At 42.2% G+C, this 15335-nt stretch overlaps 1 protein-coding gene across 1 annotated transcript; it reads right to left on the bottom strand.

Moving 5' to 3' along the window:
- Window positions 1-2634: 2634 nt before the first annotated feature.
- On the bottom strand, window positions 2635-14881 carry GLB1L3 (galactosidase beta 1 like 3). Its single transcript, XM_012449224.2, is given in 12 exon segments — window positions 2635-2700; window positions 2828-2944; window positions 7604-7715; window positions 8018-8105; window positions 8503-8581; window positions 9068-9139; window positions 9447-9587; window positions 10846-10952; window positions 11376-11416; window positions 11418-11454; window positions 12888-13025; window positions 14803-14881. Coding segments are annotated over 12 exon segments (1062 nt in total). The 5' UTR covers window positions 14867-14881.
- Between the last annotated feature and the right edge of the window lie 454 nt (window positions 14882-15335).

The raw sequence follows: 15335 nt of genomic DNA, 5'->3' as shown, positions 1-15335 counted from the left end.
TACTAAAAATTACTGAATTGTAGACTTTAAAAGAGTTTACAATTCATTTTGAAAGATTTTATAGTATATGAATCATATCTCAAGTTTTTAAGTAGAACAAATATTTCTCAAGCACAAGTACACTTTTATTTTTCTATTTCTACATATAGATCTGGAAATGTTTGCTTTATATACTAGGAAGCTACATTTTTAGGGAAAAAAACAAGTCTAAAATTATTATATCTTTCTCAGGAATTGAATTTCCATTACTATGAGTAATGCCCTGTCTCTAGTAACACCTATCTTTATATCTATTTGCCTGATGTTAATACGGTTACTATAGTTCCTTCATTTAGAATTTGCATAGCATATTTTTTTATCCTTGGACTTTCAACCCTTGCATCTTTACGTTATCTCTTGTATCGCTTATAAAACTCAAATATGTATAGTTTTTTAAAATAATGTCTGACAACTTTTAGCTTTTAATTAGAGTTTAGTTCATTTGTAAAATTTACTATGGTCGCTGATATATCTGATTTATTCCACTGTATTTAATGTGTTTCTACTTATACTTATTTTATTCCTTCTTTATCTTCTACTACATTTTGCCTTTTATTGGTTACAGGGTTTTTTGGGTTTTTTCTCATTCTCTTTATCCTCCTAACTTTCTTAGAAAGTTAAAAAGCTCTATGTATATTCTTTCAACATTAAGCTAAGTTTATTGACTGTAAATATTCAACAAAGTCTAAAGTTCATATCTGAGAATTACAGAAATCTTAGATCACTTTTTGCCATCACATCCCTCTCACTTTACACAATGTTTTTGCCTAGTCTTAGAGTTTTACACGGATGTTACCTCATGTAACATTGGGACTATTTGTATGGAGTTAACATTTGTTCATAGTCACTCTCACATGTCAGCATCCTTCTTGGACTCCACATTCTTTCTTGAAAGTCTCCATCTTCTTGTGGCGTATCTTTTAGAAATCTGGGGTTCCCTAAGAGTGTGAAGCTGTAATGCCCTAAGGCATCCACAGTATGTAACAAATTAATGTATCTAATATGTATTCAGGTGATACAATGAGACACTAATCACTGAATAAACTTCCTGCAGGGTTTAATTCTCTTATGGGACATTGAGAAAGGTTACTACAGAATATCATTAAGTGGGGATCTTTTTATGTTAACTCTCTTGGCTTTTGTCGGAAAGTTCTATATTTTGTTTTGCTTGTTTTTCTTGAAAAATAGTTTTGCTGGGTAAAGAAATCTAAGTTGCGAGTTTTTTTCTCTAAGTGCACTGAAGGTATTATATCTTCTGGATAGCATTTTTGCATTCATATTTGGAAAAGACTGGCATACATGTGGAGCTAAGTTATAGTAGCAAAAGAGGAGGTGCCAATCAGAGAGACATGGATTCAAACACCTCTTTGAACCTTGGTTTCCCATCAATAAAATGAGTATGTCGCATGGTTGTTGTTAAGTTTAGATGTTGTAGATGTTACATCTTAAATATAATATGTACTCATGATCATCATGATTATTAGTTCTGCTTTCCTCCTTTACACTATATTTTCCATAGAGTTCATAGGTTTATGGCTAGACCCCCAGAGAGTTTTATGTAGAATTGTGGAGGTACCTGACAGAAGCTTCTTCCACTGAGATAGTCATTCAGACTGGTGGGAGAGAAGATAATCTTACACCTTATCTTCATTCCAAACAGAGGGTTCTCTTCCCTCTGGACACCAGATTACTTATTAAATTACTCAAAAGCCCTAGGCACAATTTTTAACAGGTTGATAAGATTTGGTTATAATGCATTGGTTTGAATTTAGGTCAAGTGCTGTGTTTTGTACGTAAGAAAATGCTTGGTTCCCAAGGGTACCATTTTTTTTCAATTGGTACCACTGGCTTTCAGAGTGATTGGGATATTCGTATGTGTGTGGCTAATCTCACTAATATCTACCCACTATCATTAGTAGCCTTGACTATAACCAGACAGACAGGGAGTAAGAAGACACAGAGGACCCTGTGCTAAGCTTTGTTGTCACACGTGTCTGAAACAAATGACCAAATTGCTGTTCCTTCTCTGACTGGATGTGACACACAGGCTCACCTTGTGAACACATAGTTGAAGGGAAATGCCTAAAGACGTTGCTCACTGCCCTCTGCTTTTCCCTACTCCTACATATACAGAGAGAGAGAGAGACAGACAGAGGACAGAGATCATGAGTTTGCCCATCAGCACACGCAGTACTCTCTGGCATGGGGAAATCAATATCCTTACTCTTCCCCAGGCTACAGACCTTTCCATTTCCCTCAACTGAGTATGGGAGGCAGAAGTGAAACTTGTTTTCATTTTATTCACATCTACTTAAAGGCACATTTAATTAAAGAACAAGAGCCTGCTAAGGATTAAGCATTTAACTAGATAAATCAGTCATTAAAGACGTTGAAGACTTGTTGAAGCCTAAAAACAGGCATCATATAGACAGACTACAAAATACATAACAATTACTCTGCTGGGTTTTTTGGTTATTTTCACATTTTTGCCATTGAAGGCAACCCTATGATTGATAGTCTTAACATAAATGTTCTTCCCCAAAAATGATGTACAGATGAACTCCAGTAACCCAAAAAATGTGTTCAGACACAGTTTTACAGCATTGGCTTGTCTGTAGATTCGATGTCTGAGCCACTCATCATCTTCTCAAACAAGATGACCTGAGAAGAAAAGAAAGATTGATAGTGGGAAAGGTGAAACATATTTAGCACAGGATGAAAAAGACACTGCAACTCACATTGATCTGAAAGTTTATGAGATCTCAAGGCAGACATTAGGGTGACACACCTCACTGTCTTCTGGATGAAGCCAGGCTCCAGGAAGGTACAGTGTTTTCTGAGGCCCAATATTCCAATATCGCCCAAGGTTACGTCCATTGATGAACACGAATCCATAATTCCAGTTCTGAAAGGAACGGTGGCTTGAGATGTAGAAATACGTTCACATTAGCAAGGTAAAACCTAAGGCACTTGGGGAGTGAGAGCAAGACTGAGATACTTTATGGCACTCAAAAGGAGGTGAGTTTAGAGTGGGATATGTTCTGGAACTCCTACCTTGCTGTCTAGGAATGAAAGAAAAAACCATAAATAGAACTAACCCTTTAATGGTAAGGCTGCTGTTGCTTCTGTTATGTGATATATAATGTTATATATTTTAAAAAGCAGATCTTCTACTTCTAGAAATAAATACAAGGTAATAGTGATGAACACCACTGCTGACAGTGGTTATTAATATAAAAGCTGCACACTTTTAAAAAATCTGCTTGCAATGTAATGAAGAATTACAGAACCAAGATCTAGAAGAAGAAAATGGAAAGACAAAGAGACATCCAGGCAGTTTTTCCATTAGAGGCACTTGCTTATTCTGGGATATAACAAAAAGGCCTAGTGTGTAAAATTGGACTCTCTGAAATGCTCAAAATTAAAGGCCAAATTTGCTCAAGTGGATTTCAAATAAAGTAGTTATGTGCTATGTATAAGAGAATCATCAAAAACACAAGGTATTGAAAAAATAAAAGAAAAACAATGGATAAATATATGTAAATCCTAACCAAAAGGAAGTTGCTATAGTTCTGTTAATATGCAGAAAAATAATACTTTAAGGCAAGAAGCATTATTAGAGATAAAGAGGAACATTTCATGATGGTAAAAGTTTTAATTTACCATAAATCTACATACAATATACATAAGGAAAATAAAAGCATAGATTCAAAATGTATGAGTGAAATTGACAGCATAATAAAGAGAAATAAATTTACAACCATAGTGAGAAATTTTATACAACCTTTCAATAGTCAATAGGCAAAGCAAATAAAAATAAAGATATAAAACATTCAAAAAAGATGATTAACAAAATTGAACTAATTGACATAAGAGAACATTGATTTAACATCTACAATATACACACATTCTTTCAAGTATACCTCAGAATATTTGCAAGCTGCACTGTGTGTTAAACTAGTCTTCACATAAACTTCTCAGAGTATAATGCAGCTAAGCAAGAAATTGATAACAGAAAGATAACTATAAAGTATCCAAATTCTTGGAAATTAAGAAAAGCACTTCTAAATAATCCATAAGTCAAATGAGAAATGACAAAGGAAGTTGGAAATATTTTAATTCATTGATGATGACAATAAAATACATAGAAAGTTATACGGTCTAAGACTATCAGCAGATTTTTCAGCAGAAACCTTGCAGGCTATCATGGAATGGACCAATATATTCAAAATGCTGAAAGCAAAACAACTGGCAACCAAGGATACTCCATCCAGCAAAACTGTCTTTCAAAAATGAAGAAGACTTAAAGACTTTCTGACAAAAACTGAGGGAGTTCATCACCACTAGACCTGCCTTACAAGTCTGCCTTACCAGACTCAGGAAGATTGGCCCTAACCTGCAGGATAATTTGCAGACCTTCTCTTTTTTGGCCTGCCAGCTCCTTACAAAAACAAAAAGTGCTAAAGGAGCTCCTTCAACTTGAAAAGAAAGGCCCTTAAACATTACCAAGAATGCACAAAAAATATAAACTTATTGGTAAAGATCATCAAGTTTCTCCCCCGCAACAACATGGTCCCCAGAGTGGCCTGCAGCTTTCTGAACAGCACTGCCAGGACGTCCAGCACCTTAGGTTGACTACTACCTGCCGAATAGCACCTTCAGGCTACACTACTTCCCTTAATATGGGAAGAAAGCGCAGTCCTACTATAGCAAAGTTCTGGTCCCAGGGAAGCTTCTCAATGTCCCCGAAAACATGGAAGCTGTCATTATGTGCAAGTCCTCGTGAAACATGTGACCTTCAACAATCCACACAGCCATATGAAGGAAAAGTGAAATCCCAAATCAAAATTTAGAGGTGAAAGAGCAAGAATAGGTATTTCATAAATCCTGCCAGACTCAAGAAGATTGGCCCTAACCTGCAGGATAATTTGCAGATCTTCTCTTTTGTTGGGCTTCATTTGCCTGCCAGTGCCTTAAAAAATCATCCTTAAGACATTCTAAAATACCAATACTGAAGTCAATTTGATACCTTCAGAGGACCACCTGCATGTGAAGTGTTGACCTTTAGTATCAGCTGTTTCTTATGAAACATTTATTATTTTTTAGATACAATTTGCAGTTATGATTAAAACATTAGGATAACATGGCAACCCTAAAGCAGCAACTATCCAACTAATAAGACCCTAAAATGATTCATCTCTCTCTATATAGACATCACTTGTCTCACTACAACTTATTTTTTCTGTATCTCAATATGAACCATTACCCATATCATAGAAAGTATAATGCAAAAAATTAATGATGCACTGATGTGAAATATGGCTTATAATTACGTACATTCTGAATTCTTGCTTTGAAGAATGTAATTCCTAAGTCATGAAAATAAAATATATTAAATTTATTCTTATTCTATGTAAAAAAAAAAAAAAGAAAAAGAATGGGACTCATTTCCAGTATAGGCAAATCCATAAAGATAATAAAAAGATTGCTGTTGCCGGGGGGTAGGAGGAGCGGAAAATGGAGAAATAATTGCCCAATGGTTATAGGGTTTCCTTTAGGATAATGAAAATGCATTTGAACTGCAGATCGTGGCCACACAGCATTGTGAAGGCACGAAATGCTACTTAATTGTTCACTTTAACAGAGTTAATATTACGTTATGTAATTTTACCTCAAAAAATATTTTTAAAACTTATGGGATGCAACCAAATCCATGCTTAAATGATGGTTCGTAACCTAAATTCATATAATTAAAAAGAATAAAGACTAAAAATCCAGTATCTAAGTATCTATGTCAAGACATTATAAAAATAAAGCAAATTACTCCTAAACTAAGAAATTGAATAAACAAAATAATAAAGATAATGACAGAAATTAAAGAATCAGAAAAGAAATACATAATATAGTAAGAGTCATAGCAAACACTGTACTTTGAAAGATTAACAGAATTGATAGTGTTCTGGTGAGAATTATCAAGAAAAAAGAGTACATCAGTATCCTATAACAAATGACAAGGGGAATGCTACTACTGATGATCTAGACATCAAAAACAAACACTTTAAAGGCAACATATTTAAAAATTTAGATAAAATGGTAAAATTTCTAGAAAAATATATTTTCTCAAAGCTCACTTTAAAACAAAACCTAAATAGAACTTTAAGCTTTCAATAATTGAATCCACACTTACAAACTTTCTCAAAAAGAAAATGCCAGTCCTAGAAGCCTTCACTAATGAACTCCATTAAATATTTGGGGGTTTTTTTGGTTTTTTTTTGAGATGGAGTCTTGCTCTGTAGCCCAAGCCAGAATGCAGTGGTGTAATCTCGGTTCACTGCAACCTCTGCATCTCAGGTTCCGGGTCAAGCAATTCTCCTGTCTCAGCCTCTGGAGTAGCTGGGATTACAGGCACGCGCCACCATGCCCAGCTAATTTTTGTATTTTTAGTAAAGATGGGGTTTCACCATGTTTGCCAGGCTGGTCTTGAACTCCTGACCTAGTGATCCACCCGCCTCGGCCTCCCAAAGTGCTAGGATTACAGGCGTGAGTCACCGCGCCCGGCCCATTAAATGTTTAAGAAGTAATACTTGTCTTACCCAAATTCCCCCCCTAAATTCCTTTATGAGAGCCCTAAACCTTGGCACCAAAACCTGACAAAGATATCTCAGCCATGAACATAAATACAAAAAAGTGTTAATTATTCATCACAGACAAGCCCTGGATATCATCTCAATGTTCAGAAAAAGTAAAATGGTTAAATAAATTATGGTGTATTTACTAAAGGAACCCGATACAACAGCGAAAATGAACAAGTCACCGCAGCATCAATACATGGCTGAACCTCACAATGTTGAACAAAAGAAGACATATGAAAAAGAATATTCCCTGTATGATTCCATTCACATAAAGTCAAAATAGGAGACGCTGGCTTGGAGTGTTAGACGTCAAGGTAGCAGACACCTTTGGAGAGAAAAGGGACAGCGGTTGGGAGGGGTGCTCACGGTATTTTTAAATTTCAGTGTTAATTATATGGTGCTCACTTTGGGATCGTTTGTTGATCTGTACATTCACATTTTATACGTTTATGTTATTTATATGTATTTATACAGAAAAAGATATTCTAGGTAAAAACTAACCTACCAACTCACCCCCCCAACACACACACACAAAAAGCAAGTTGCAGAATATAGTAAGTGGCACAATTCTATTAGTGTAAAAATAATTTTGCATGTGTGTGTTCAGACAAAGTCATATATAAAATGTATCACTGTTGGCAGTGTTGAGTTCTGAGAAGCAGAGACGAATTGGAATAGGGTGGGTTGGGAATCTTCAGGCTTTGCTCTCTCCCTCTTGCTATTGTTTGAGTTTTTAATTGTTTTGATGTGATATTCTCTAAATAGTGATAAATTAGTTAGACTGATCAATGTTGGAAGGTTTGGTTGGAGGTGAGGAAAAAAGAGGAAAAAAAGAAAGGGATGTATTTCCCAGGAACGGTGGTTTTGCTTCAGGACTCTTTAAAAATAAAATCAGTGTTTGGAACACCAGGGCAGCAGAGGGCGCCACCTACCAGCAGGCTCAGGAAGGTATCCTTAGGAGAAGGGCCAGCCCTCAAGGTCCCACGGTAGAAGGCAGGGCCCGGGTGGCTGTCTGGGACAGGCCTCCAGGTGGCGGAGCGGAGCCTAAAACGAAGGCCAAGCATGTGGGAGAGGAAGTCCCCCTCCCAACCCAGTTCCCAGGACTGAACCCAGGTGGCCTGGGCCGGGCCTAGGATTCTGTTTCAATGAGCTAGAGTAGACTAGACACGTTAAGATCGGAATCAGGACGCTTGCTCCAGGGCTGGAGTTCTGATGCTGAAGCACTCGACAGTCTGGAGTAAACCACTCAGTCTCTTTACCTTGGGCTCGTCATCTGCAGTGAGGAATGCGAAATCTCAGAGTTCCCTGATCACCGAAGTGTGCACTGGGGGCCGGCTGGAGCATACCTCTCAAAGAAGCTCATTTTCATCTCCAGGGAGTAGATGGTAAAACCCTCCAGGGAAGAGTTATTGATGCTCACAGACCCAGTTATTCCTGCAGATAGGAGGCAGGAAAGAGAATATGAGCCAGGACTGGATATTCTCCAGCGTATGGGACAAAGAAATGCAGACGTGTACATGCCTTAGGACAGGGGCTCAGCCAGGAGGGCAAATGTTTCTCTGACCTGCCATGAGTACTGGAACTTTCCCTGAAATTCCCAAAAGGAGACTGGCCCTGCTCCAGAACAAGCCAGCACTGAACACCCTGGCTCCACCCTCTGGCCCTGGAGATCCAGGGAAGGCAAGACAAGCCCGAGGGGTAGACTTTGTATCTCTGCTCCCGGGACCTGGGAAGCTCACAGCTGAGAGGCTGGTTTATCCCTCCCAACCCCAGCAAGTAGCCTGGGTCTTTGGGTCTGAGTAACTGAGGAGAGGCCACAGCCAGAGCCCACCTTTCTGCTCATTCTATATCTGCCATGAAAAATTGACTCGTCCTTGATTCTCCACCAGGATCCTCAGGTATCGGCAGGCCTGCTGGGACAGGGCACCTACCCTACAACCCATTTTTTTTCTCTGAGTTCCATATGGAGACACAAATGGGAGAAAAGGAGGCTCCAGAGCCCAGCAGTCTTCCCTGTCACCTAAGGACCCCCTTGTGTTCCTATTCCATAGTCAATCTTCCCTTTCCCTTCTGCTGATCCTACTGGGAAAGGCAGAGAGACTCAGCTATGCCTTTAACCAACTCTAAAGGCACAGAAACCCAACCAGGGACTGAGAACCGACCGGCTCAGGGCTTAGTGAGGAAATCCCCCTCCCACTGCGGCATGCACGCGATAGCTTCTGAGGGGCCCGGGCCTAGGAGGCACTTAGGCTTCCAGCCCTGCACACTTCCTGCTATGGCTCCAGGTGAGGAGCAGGACCAACAGCAGGGGTGGAGAAGGGAGGCTGTCTCAGGACCAGGCTCTGTCTGCATTTGAGGGGAGTCGAGGGCATCACCTGGCCTCTCACATTACATACCCTGAGTTCAGGAATGTGCAGGTTCTGGTTATTCTCATTAAGAATCCCTATCATTGTCTCATCCAAAAACACCTGCAAAAGAAGAGCCAGCATCAGACTGCGAGGCCCACCTGAAGAAAGGGAGAAGAGAGGCCGTGGTTCTGGCAGCAGGAGGTCAGTATGAAGGCAGGGGCCAGCTGTGGTGCTCACAGACGGCCCCAAAAGATTCTCAGTGGTGATAAAGCAGAAACCAAGTCTATTTGGCCTGACTTTTTATTCCCAATGCCTCCCATATAGTAGGTCATCAGAGAGCAACGTGTGTCCTCAATCAACCACCCTGCCCAACAGCATGGGGAGGTGATGCATTTTGCTTCCCACACAGATAGCCTGCTCACCCTACCTGTGCCATGTCATGAGCGTGGGCACAGAGGCGGCCTCCGGAGCAGATGGACTTCTCATACAGGACAAGCCCGTAGGACTGGCCGCTCCCATTGTTTATGGGAAGGTTCTCCATGTTGATGGGCTGATGTGACCTGACAGGCTATGAGGAGAAATGGCAGGAGCAGAAGCCCAAGGGCTGAGCAGTCAGGATCCTCCTTCCTAAGGCCCTGTCATTTGATGTGGTCCCACCTAATGGTCCCCAAGGGTTCTTTGAATGGGAAATTATAATATACATGACATGTGATCATGCCTGTGCTTATGTCTCCACTGCTTAGGAAACTCAGGGGATTGCAGGGCATGGTGACGTGGGAGCAATCGCTATAATCCTAAGAACTGATTAACAGAGGAAATAGCTGGGGCGCAGGGGCTCATGCCTGTAATCCCAGCACTTTGTGAGGCCAAGGCAGGTGCATCCCTTGAGGCCAGGAGTTTGAAACCAGCCTGGGCAACATAGTCAGACCCCACATCTACAAAAAATTTAAAAATTTAGCTGGGCGTGTTGGTGTCCTCCCATAATCCTAGCTACTCAAGAGGCTGAGGCGGGAGGATTGCTTGAGCCCAGGAGTTCAAGGCTGCAGCGAGCCATGATTGTGCCACTACATTCCAGCCAAAGCAACAGAGCAAAACCCTGTCTTGAGAAAAAAATAAAAGAGTAAATAAACTTTATTCTAAAATTGCTGAAGTCTAGCAATGAACTATGCACCAAGCAAATGTTTATTTCATTAAATTAAATTTACTTACATTAAATAAATTTAGTTTTTTTAGTGTACCAGTCACCACCTTTTCTCTAAAATAATGATAGCAGAGGTGAAACCAATGTGAATTCAAGGGCTACAGTTTCCGTTCCAAACAGCTTTCACCTTTCCTCAAAATAGGACAGGAAGGCTGATGGGAACGGACGAACAGCGACCCAGGAAGTTCAGGCCCAGCTGCTGGCAAAGCATGGGCAGAAGCTGGTTTCCAGATCCCAGCCCAGCGGCTTTTCCTACGTGGATTCCATAAGGACCACAAACTGCAAACAACAGCATCCCCAGATAGGTTCGGCTGAGCAGGGAACTAGGATCCTCCGACATCCTGCTGCCCCTCCCAGGGACCCAGGATCCTCCGACATCCTGCCGCCCCTCCCAGGGAACCAGGACCCTCCGACATCCTGCCGCCCCTGCCCTGCACACTGACTCCAAGGTCAAACCCCTCATGGTCCACCCAGAAGGAGCTGGTGGCTTTTGTCCCACAGTTCTAAATTTGGATGAAATGCAGATGATTTGTTTTCTCACTTCCCAATATAAAGTTTCCTGAAGGAATCCCCTCCCCTATCTCTCCAATGGCCACTGCTCCTCCTGTGGCTAATAAGCACTCACCTCGTTTAAGTAGGCTAGGGCATCCCACAGTGGGAAGTGCAGCGAGGGCCTCACGGGGGGATATGCAGCCTTGGGAGTAAGTTTGGGTACTCGGAGCAGGGGAATTGCTGCAATGAAGATGGGGCACAGGGCAAAATGTGCCTGAGATGACCACTGCCTTCTCTAAGCCCCCTCCCCTGTGCCTATCCAGCATGGCTTTTACTTTTGTATTGGGAGCTACTATGTCATCCATGGTACTAAGAGCTTTACAAAGAGTAACTTAATTTTCACAGTCATCACAGGAGACCAGGGCTACTACCTTTATGTTTCAGTGAATAAACTGAGGCTTAAAATGCTTAGAAACCCTTATGTTTAAAAAACGCACAGATTTTAAGCAGGAAACCCAGGGTTGGAAGTTAAGGTTGCCCTTGTTCTCAGGAGCTCGGTTAAACTCCTGCCCACAAGGGAGACCCTCGCCATCCTCACTCTTCCACAGAACAGAGACTCCTTACAAGGAGGGCTGGCCCATAAGGTAAATGGGTGCTGGGTACCTGAGAAAGATCCAAACAGTTTTTGAAGCTTGAAATATTTTTGTGTAATCTCCAGCCTCCGTGAGCACAGCATCATAGTCTACAAGACACCAGGGCCGGTAACGGGCCATGTAGTCTCCACAGCAGGCCCTGTTTCAGCAGCGCTGACAGGAGACGGCCAGGGCCACCAAGAGTGAGACAGAAGGAAGACACGTTCCATCCCACGTGGGAGTGCGACGCCAACCTAGACACGTTCCGTCCCACGTGGGAGTGTGTCGCCAACCTAGACATGTTCTGTCCCACGTGGGAGTGTGACGCCAACGAGACGTTCCATCCCATGTGGGAGTGTGTTGTCAACCTAGACACGTTCCGTCCCATGTGGGAGTGTGACGCCAATGACACGTTCTGTCCCACGTGGGAGTGTGACGCCAACCTAGACACGTTCCGTCCCACGTGGGAGTGTGACGCCAACGAGACGTTCCATCCCACGTGTGAGTGTGTCGTCAACCTAGACACGTTCCGTCCCACGTGGGAGTGTGACGCCAACCTAGACACGTTCCGTCCCACGTGGGAGTGTGACGCCAACCTAGACACGTTCCGTCCCACGTGGGAGTGTGACGCCAATGAGACGTTCCATCCCACGTGTGAGTGTGTCGTCAACCTAGACACGTTCCGTCCCACGTGGGAGTGTGACGCCAACCTAGACACGTTCCGTCCCACGTGGGAGTGTGACGTCACATAGACACGTTCCGTCCCACGTGGGAGTGTGACGCCAACGTAGACAGGTTCTGTCTCATGTGGCTGTGTAACACCAATCTAGACATGCTCCAGCCCACATGGGTGTGTAACACCAACCTAGACACGTTCTGTCCCATGTGGGTGTGTAATGCCAATCTAGGAACATTCCCCACAATTCGTCCTAAGGACCTAAGGCCTCTGTGACACTGGGTTTGCCCCCATTTCACTTTCTAATGCAAACTTGTTCAACTGGGGCACAGGCAGCCCAGGACGGCTTTGAATGCAGCCCAACACAAATTCATAAACTTTCTTAAACCATTTTGTGATTTTTTTTTTTTTTAGCTCATCAGCTATCATTGGTGATAGTATATTTTATGTATGGCCCAAGACAATTCTTATTCTTCTTCCGGTGTGGCCCAGGGAAGCCAAAAAGCTGGACATCCCTGTAATGGATACTCTTTTCTTTGCTCAGTCTGTATTGCCCGGCTGTGCTGGTCTGTGTCTTTACGGCAGTCACCGTTCATACCCCGCCTATCATCAGAGGTTCAAGCCAACAGGGCAGTGTACGAGATGCATGAAGCAGAGCTCTAAGTCGCAGAAAGCCCTGTCTACCGCCATGACAGCCTGTTGGGGCATTATGAACTTACAGAAGAAAGGAAAATATAAAAATCCTCAGTACTCAGCATAGATTATAGGTCAAGAACCCAGTGACGCCAGAACAGGCTTCCAGAGCCTCTTCTGTAAAGCCCCAGCACCACTCACGCCGGAGAGGCTACTACCCAAGCAGACACTCGCCATAGCTGGTAACAACGCCAGCGTGCTTCCCGAAATACGTGGCCCCATTTAGGAAACCGAAGTTGGTTCCACCATGGAACATATACACATTGAAGGAGATCTCACATTTGATGAATTCAGACACAGTATGTTCAATCTCTGCAGATGGGGGAGATGAGAACACAGAGAATGTTACAAATTAAGAGGAGACAGAAGTCTCTAGCAAACTCTTATCATTTCCAACCCACCCTACGATCAACTACAGTAATTCCTTGCTTCACAACTGTCTATACATTCTTGGAAACGGAGACTTTAAGTGAAATGATATCTAACAAAACTGAATTTTTTCTCAAGTCTATCATGACACAATGTTGAAGGAAACAATATTATATGAGGATGTGCTGTGCATCATTTTGTTTAAAGTTTCCAAGAACCTCCTGATGACGTTAGACCCACTGCAGATGTTTTATCATTCAATCTCTACAAAGATTGCAACAAAGAAATCGGTGGAATTGACAGAACTGCTCTAGGACACCGAATCCTGTCAATCCCAAGAGATTTGTGAACTTTTTTTTCCAAAATACTGACATAATTTGACTCCAAACTATTAATTAAGAGCCTAAGAACTCTCGTGTCACTTAACTATCTAATTTCCATTGAGTTTTTTGAAATTATACATATAATTAGTATAGCCTCGTTACTACCTTCCAGTATCATGTTTCTGGGAACACTGGCTTGGAAACACTGCAGTGGTCCACAGTGGCTGCTCTTAATCTTTGGCCACAGAAACTTCTATTCTGGACCATGTTTTAATAGCTACAATCATCTCTCCACTGGCCACAGTGGGAAGAAGATTAAAAGTCATTTAGAGTGGGAGTCAATTCTGGCTGTGCTCTTTACTGTTTGTATGACCTTGGAAAACCTATTTTCTTTCTCAATGCTACTACTTCCTCATCTATTAAATGCACATATTCATTCCAACAATATCATGGGACTGATGAGAACATTCATTGATGAGGTAATATTTGTGGAAACATGGCACAGTGTCAGCCATACAAGAGACCAGAAAACTGTTATTGCTGTTAGCATTATAGCTGGTATTATTGGTGGTGATAGTGGCACTTTGACTTTTTTTTCTGTTTTTAACCCAAAACAGGCTTTTCCCAGTCCCTAAGTATTTTTCAATGTTTTTCTATACTTCAGATACAGGTGGGCTTGTTTGCATAATAGCACTTTCAAAACATCTTCTGTAGACACATACAGCTGTTAAGTAAATGACTGCCAGGCATTGCTCTAAGTGGCAGCACTTAATCCTCGCACCAGCCCCATGAGGTCGGTTTTGTGATAATCCTCAAGTTTGGATGAGGTCACTGAGACTTAAAACAAAGGAAACCTGCCCGAGGTCCCATGGCTAGCACCGCAGAGCTGGGATTAAAACCTCATCTCTTTGGCTCCAGGATCCATGCTCTTGGCCATCGCTGCAAGTTGTCCCCAGTCATTGTTAGTGCTCAGCTGACAACGCCATAGACAGGACTGATGCACTGCTAGCGACGATTAATGCTCCACCTTCCTCAGAGATGCTGCGCTGTCAGAGAACCTTCTGTGACCACCTTAACCTTACCTGGGCAAGTCTCTCTTCTATCACTGCAGCCTGTTTGTTTGCTTCAAAGCACCTGCCAAACGTGGAACTATATACTGATGGCTTTACTTCGTAATGACCTGTGGACCTCACTAACTTATACCCTCTGGGGCGTGAGAACCACGTAATTTCTATCCACCAGAGCATCCTCAGGGCCTGGCTGAGTGCTTGTATATAAAAGGTTACACAAATATCTACGACTGATCAGGTGAATCAATTAGCGGAGAACTGTATGAATGAGTTCTCATGGGACCCCGGGCCATCTCTTCCTGGAGGCAAACGCTGCAAAACACTCACCCTTTGCATCTGTAACATGGTACTTATCTCCCCATCTGTCGAACCAGCCGACCCAGTATTCCATAATCAGAAGAGGCTTATCTCTCTAGAAACAAACCAAAGCAAATACTAAGTCTGACAAAAAAAAAAAAAAAAAAAAAAAAAAAAAAACAGAAAAGAAAAATCAGAAAACCTGAATACAATAGATGAGAACTTATGGAACTCATGCTTTTCTCCTTTTTCCCCATTCAGAGCTTTTCCTTTTTGATACAGTATTTCTTCCCCCACCCCCTGCCCATTACCCCTTGGCTATCATTCACAGCTCTGGTTCCTCCACTCCTAAATGTCCATGGTCTCCAGACTCCTAGCTTCACGTGCCTCCCCGCTATACCTGGAAAGCACCATCAGTAATTTCAACCTCGTCTCATCCACGGCTGGCGTTGAAAGAATGGGTTTTTGGATACACAAGGACCTGACTGCGATTCCTTATGTAGAAACTCAGATTTCACAGGCTTTCAGCCTGCCACCTGCATTCCACATCTAGCCTAGCATTT

Source organism: Aotus nancymaae, unplaced genomic scaffold (assembly GCF_030222135.1).
Source record: "Aotus nancymaae isolate 86718 unplaced genomic scaffold, 86718_ANA_hifiasm-v0.15.2.pri h1tg000012l, whole genome shotgun sequence".
NCBI classification, from domain to species: Eukaryota; Metazoa; Chordata; class Mammalia; order Primates; family Aotidae; genus Aotus; species Aotus nancymaae.
Note: the sequence above shows the minus strand (reverse complement) of the source record. Positions and strands in the feature narration are given on the sequence as shown.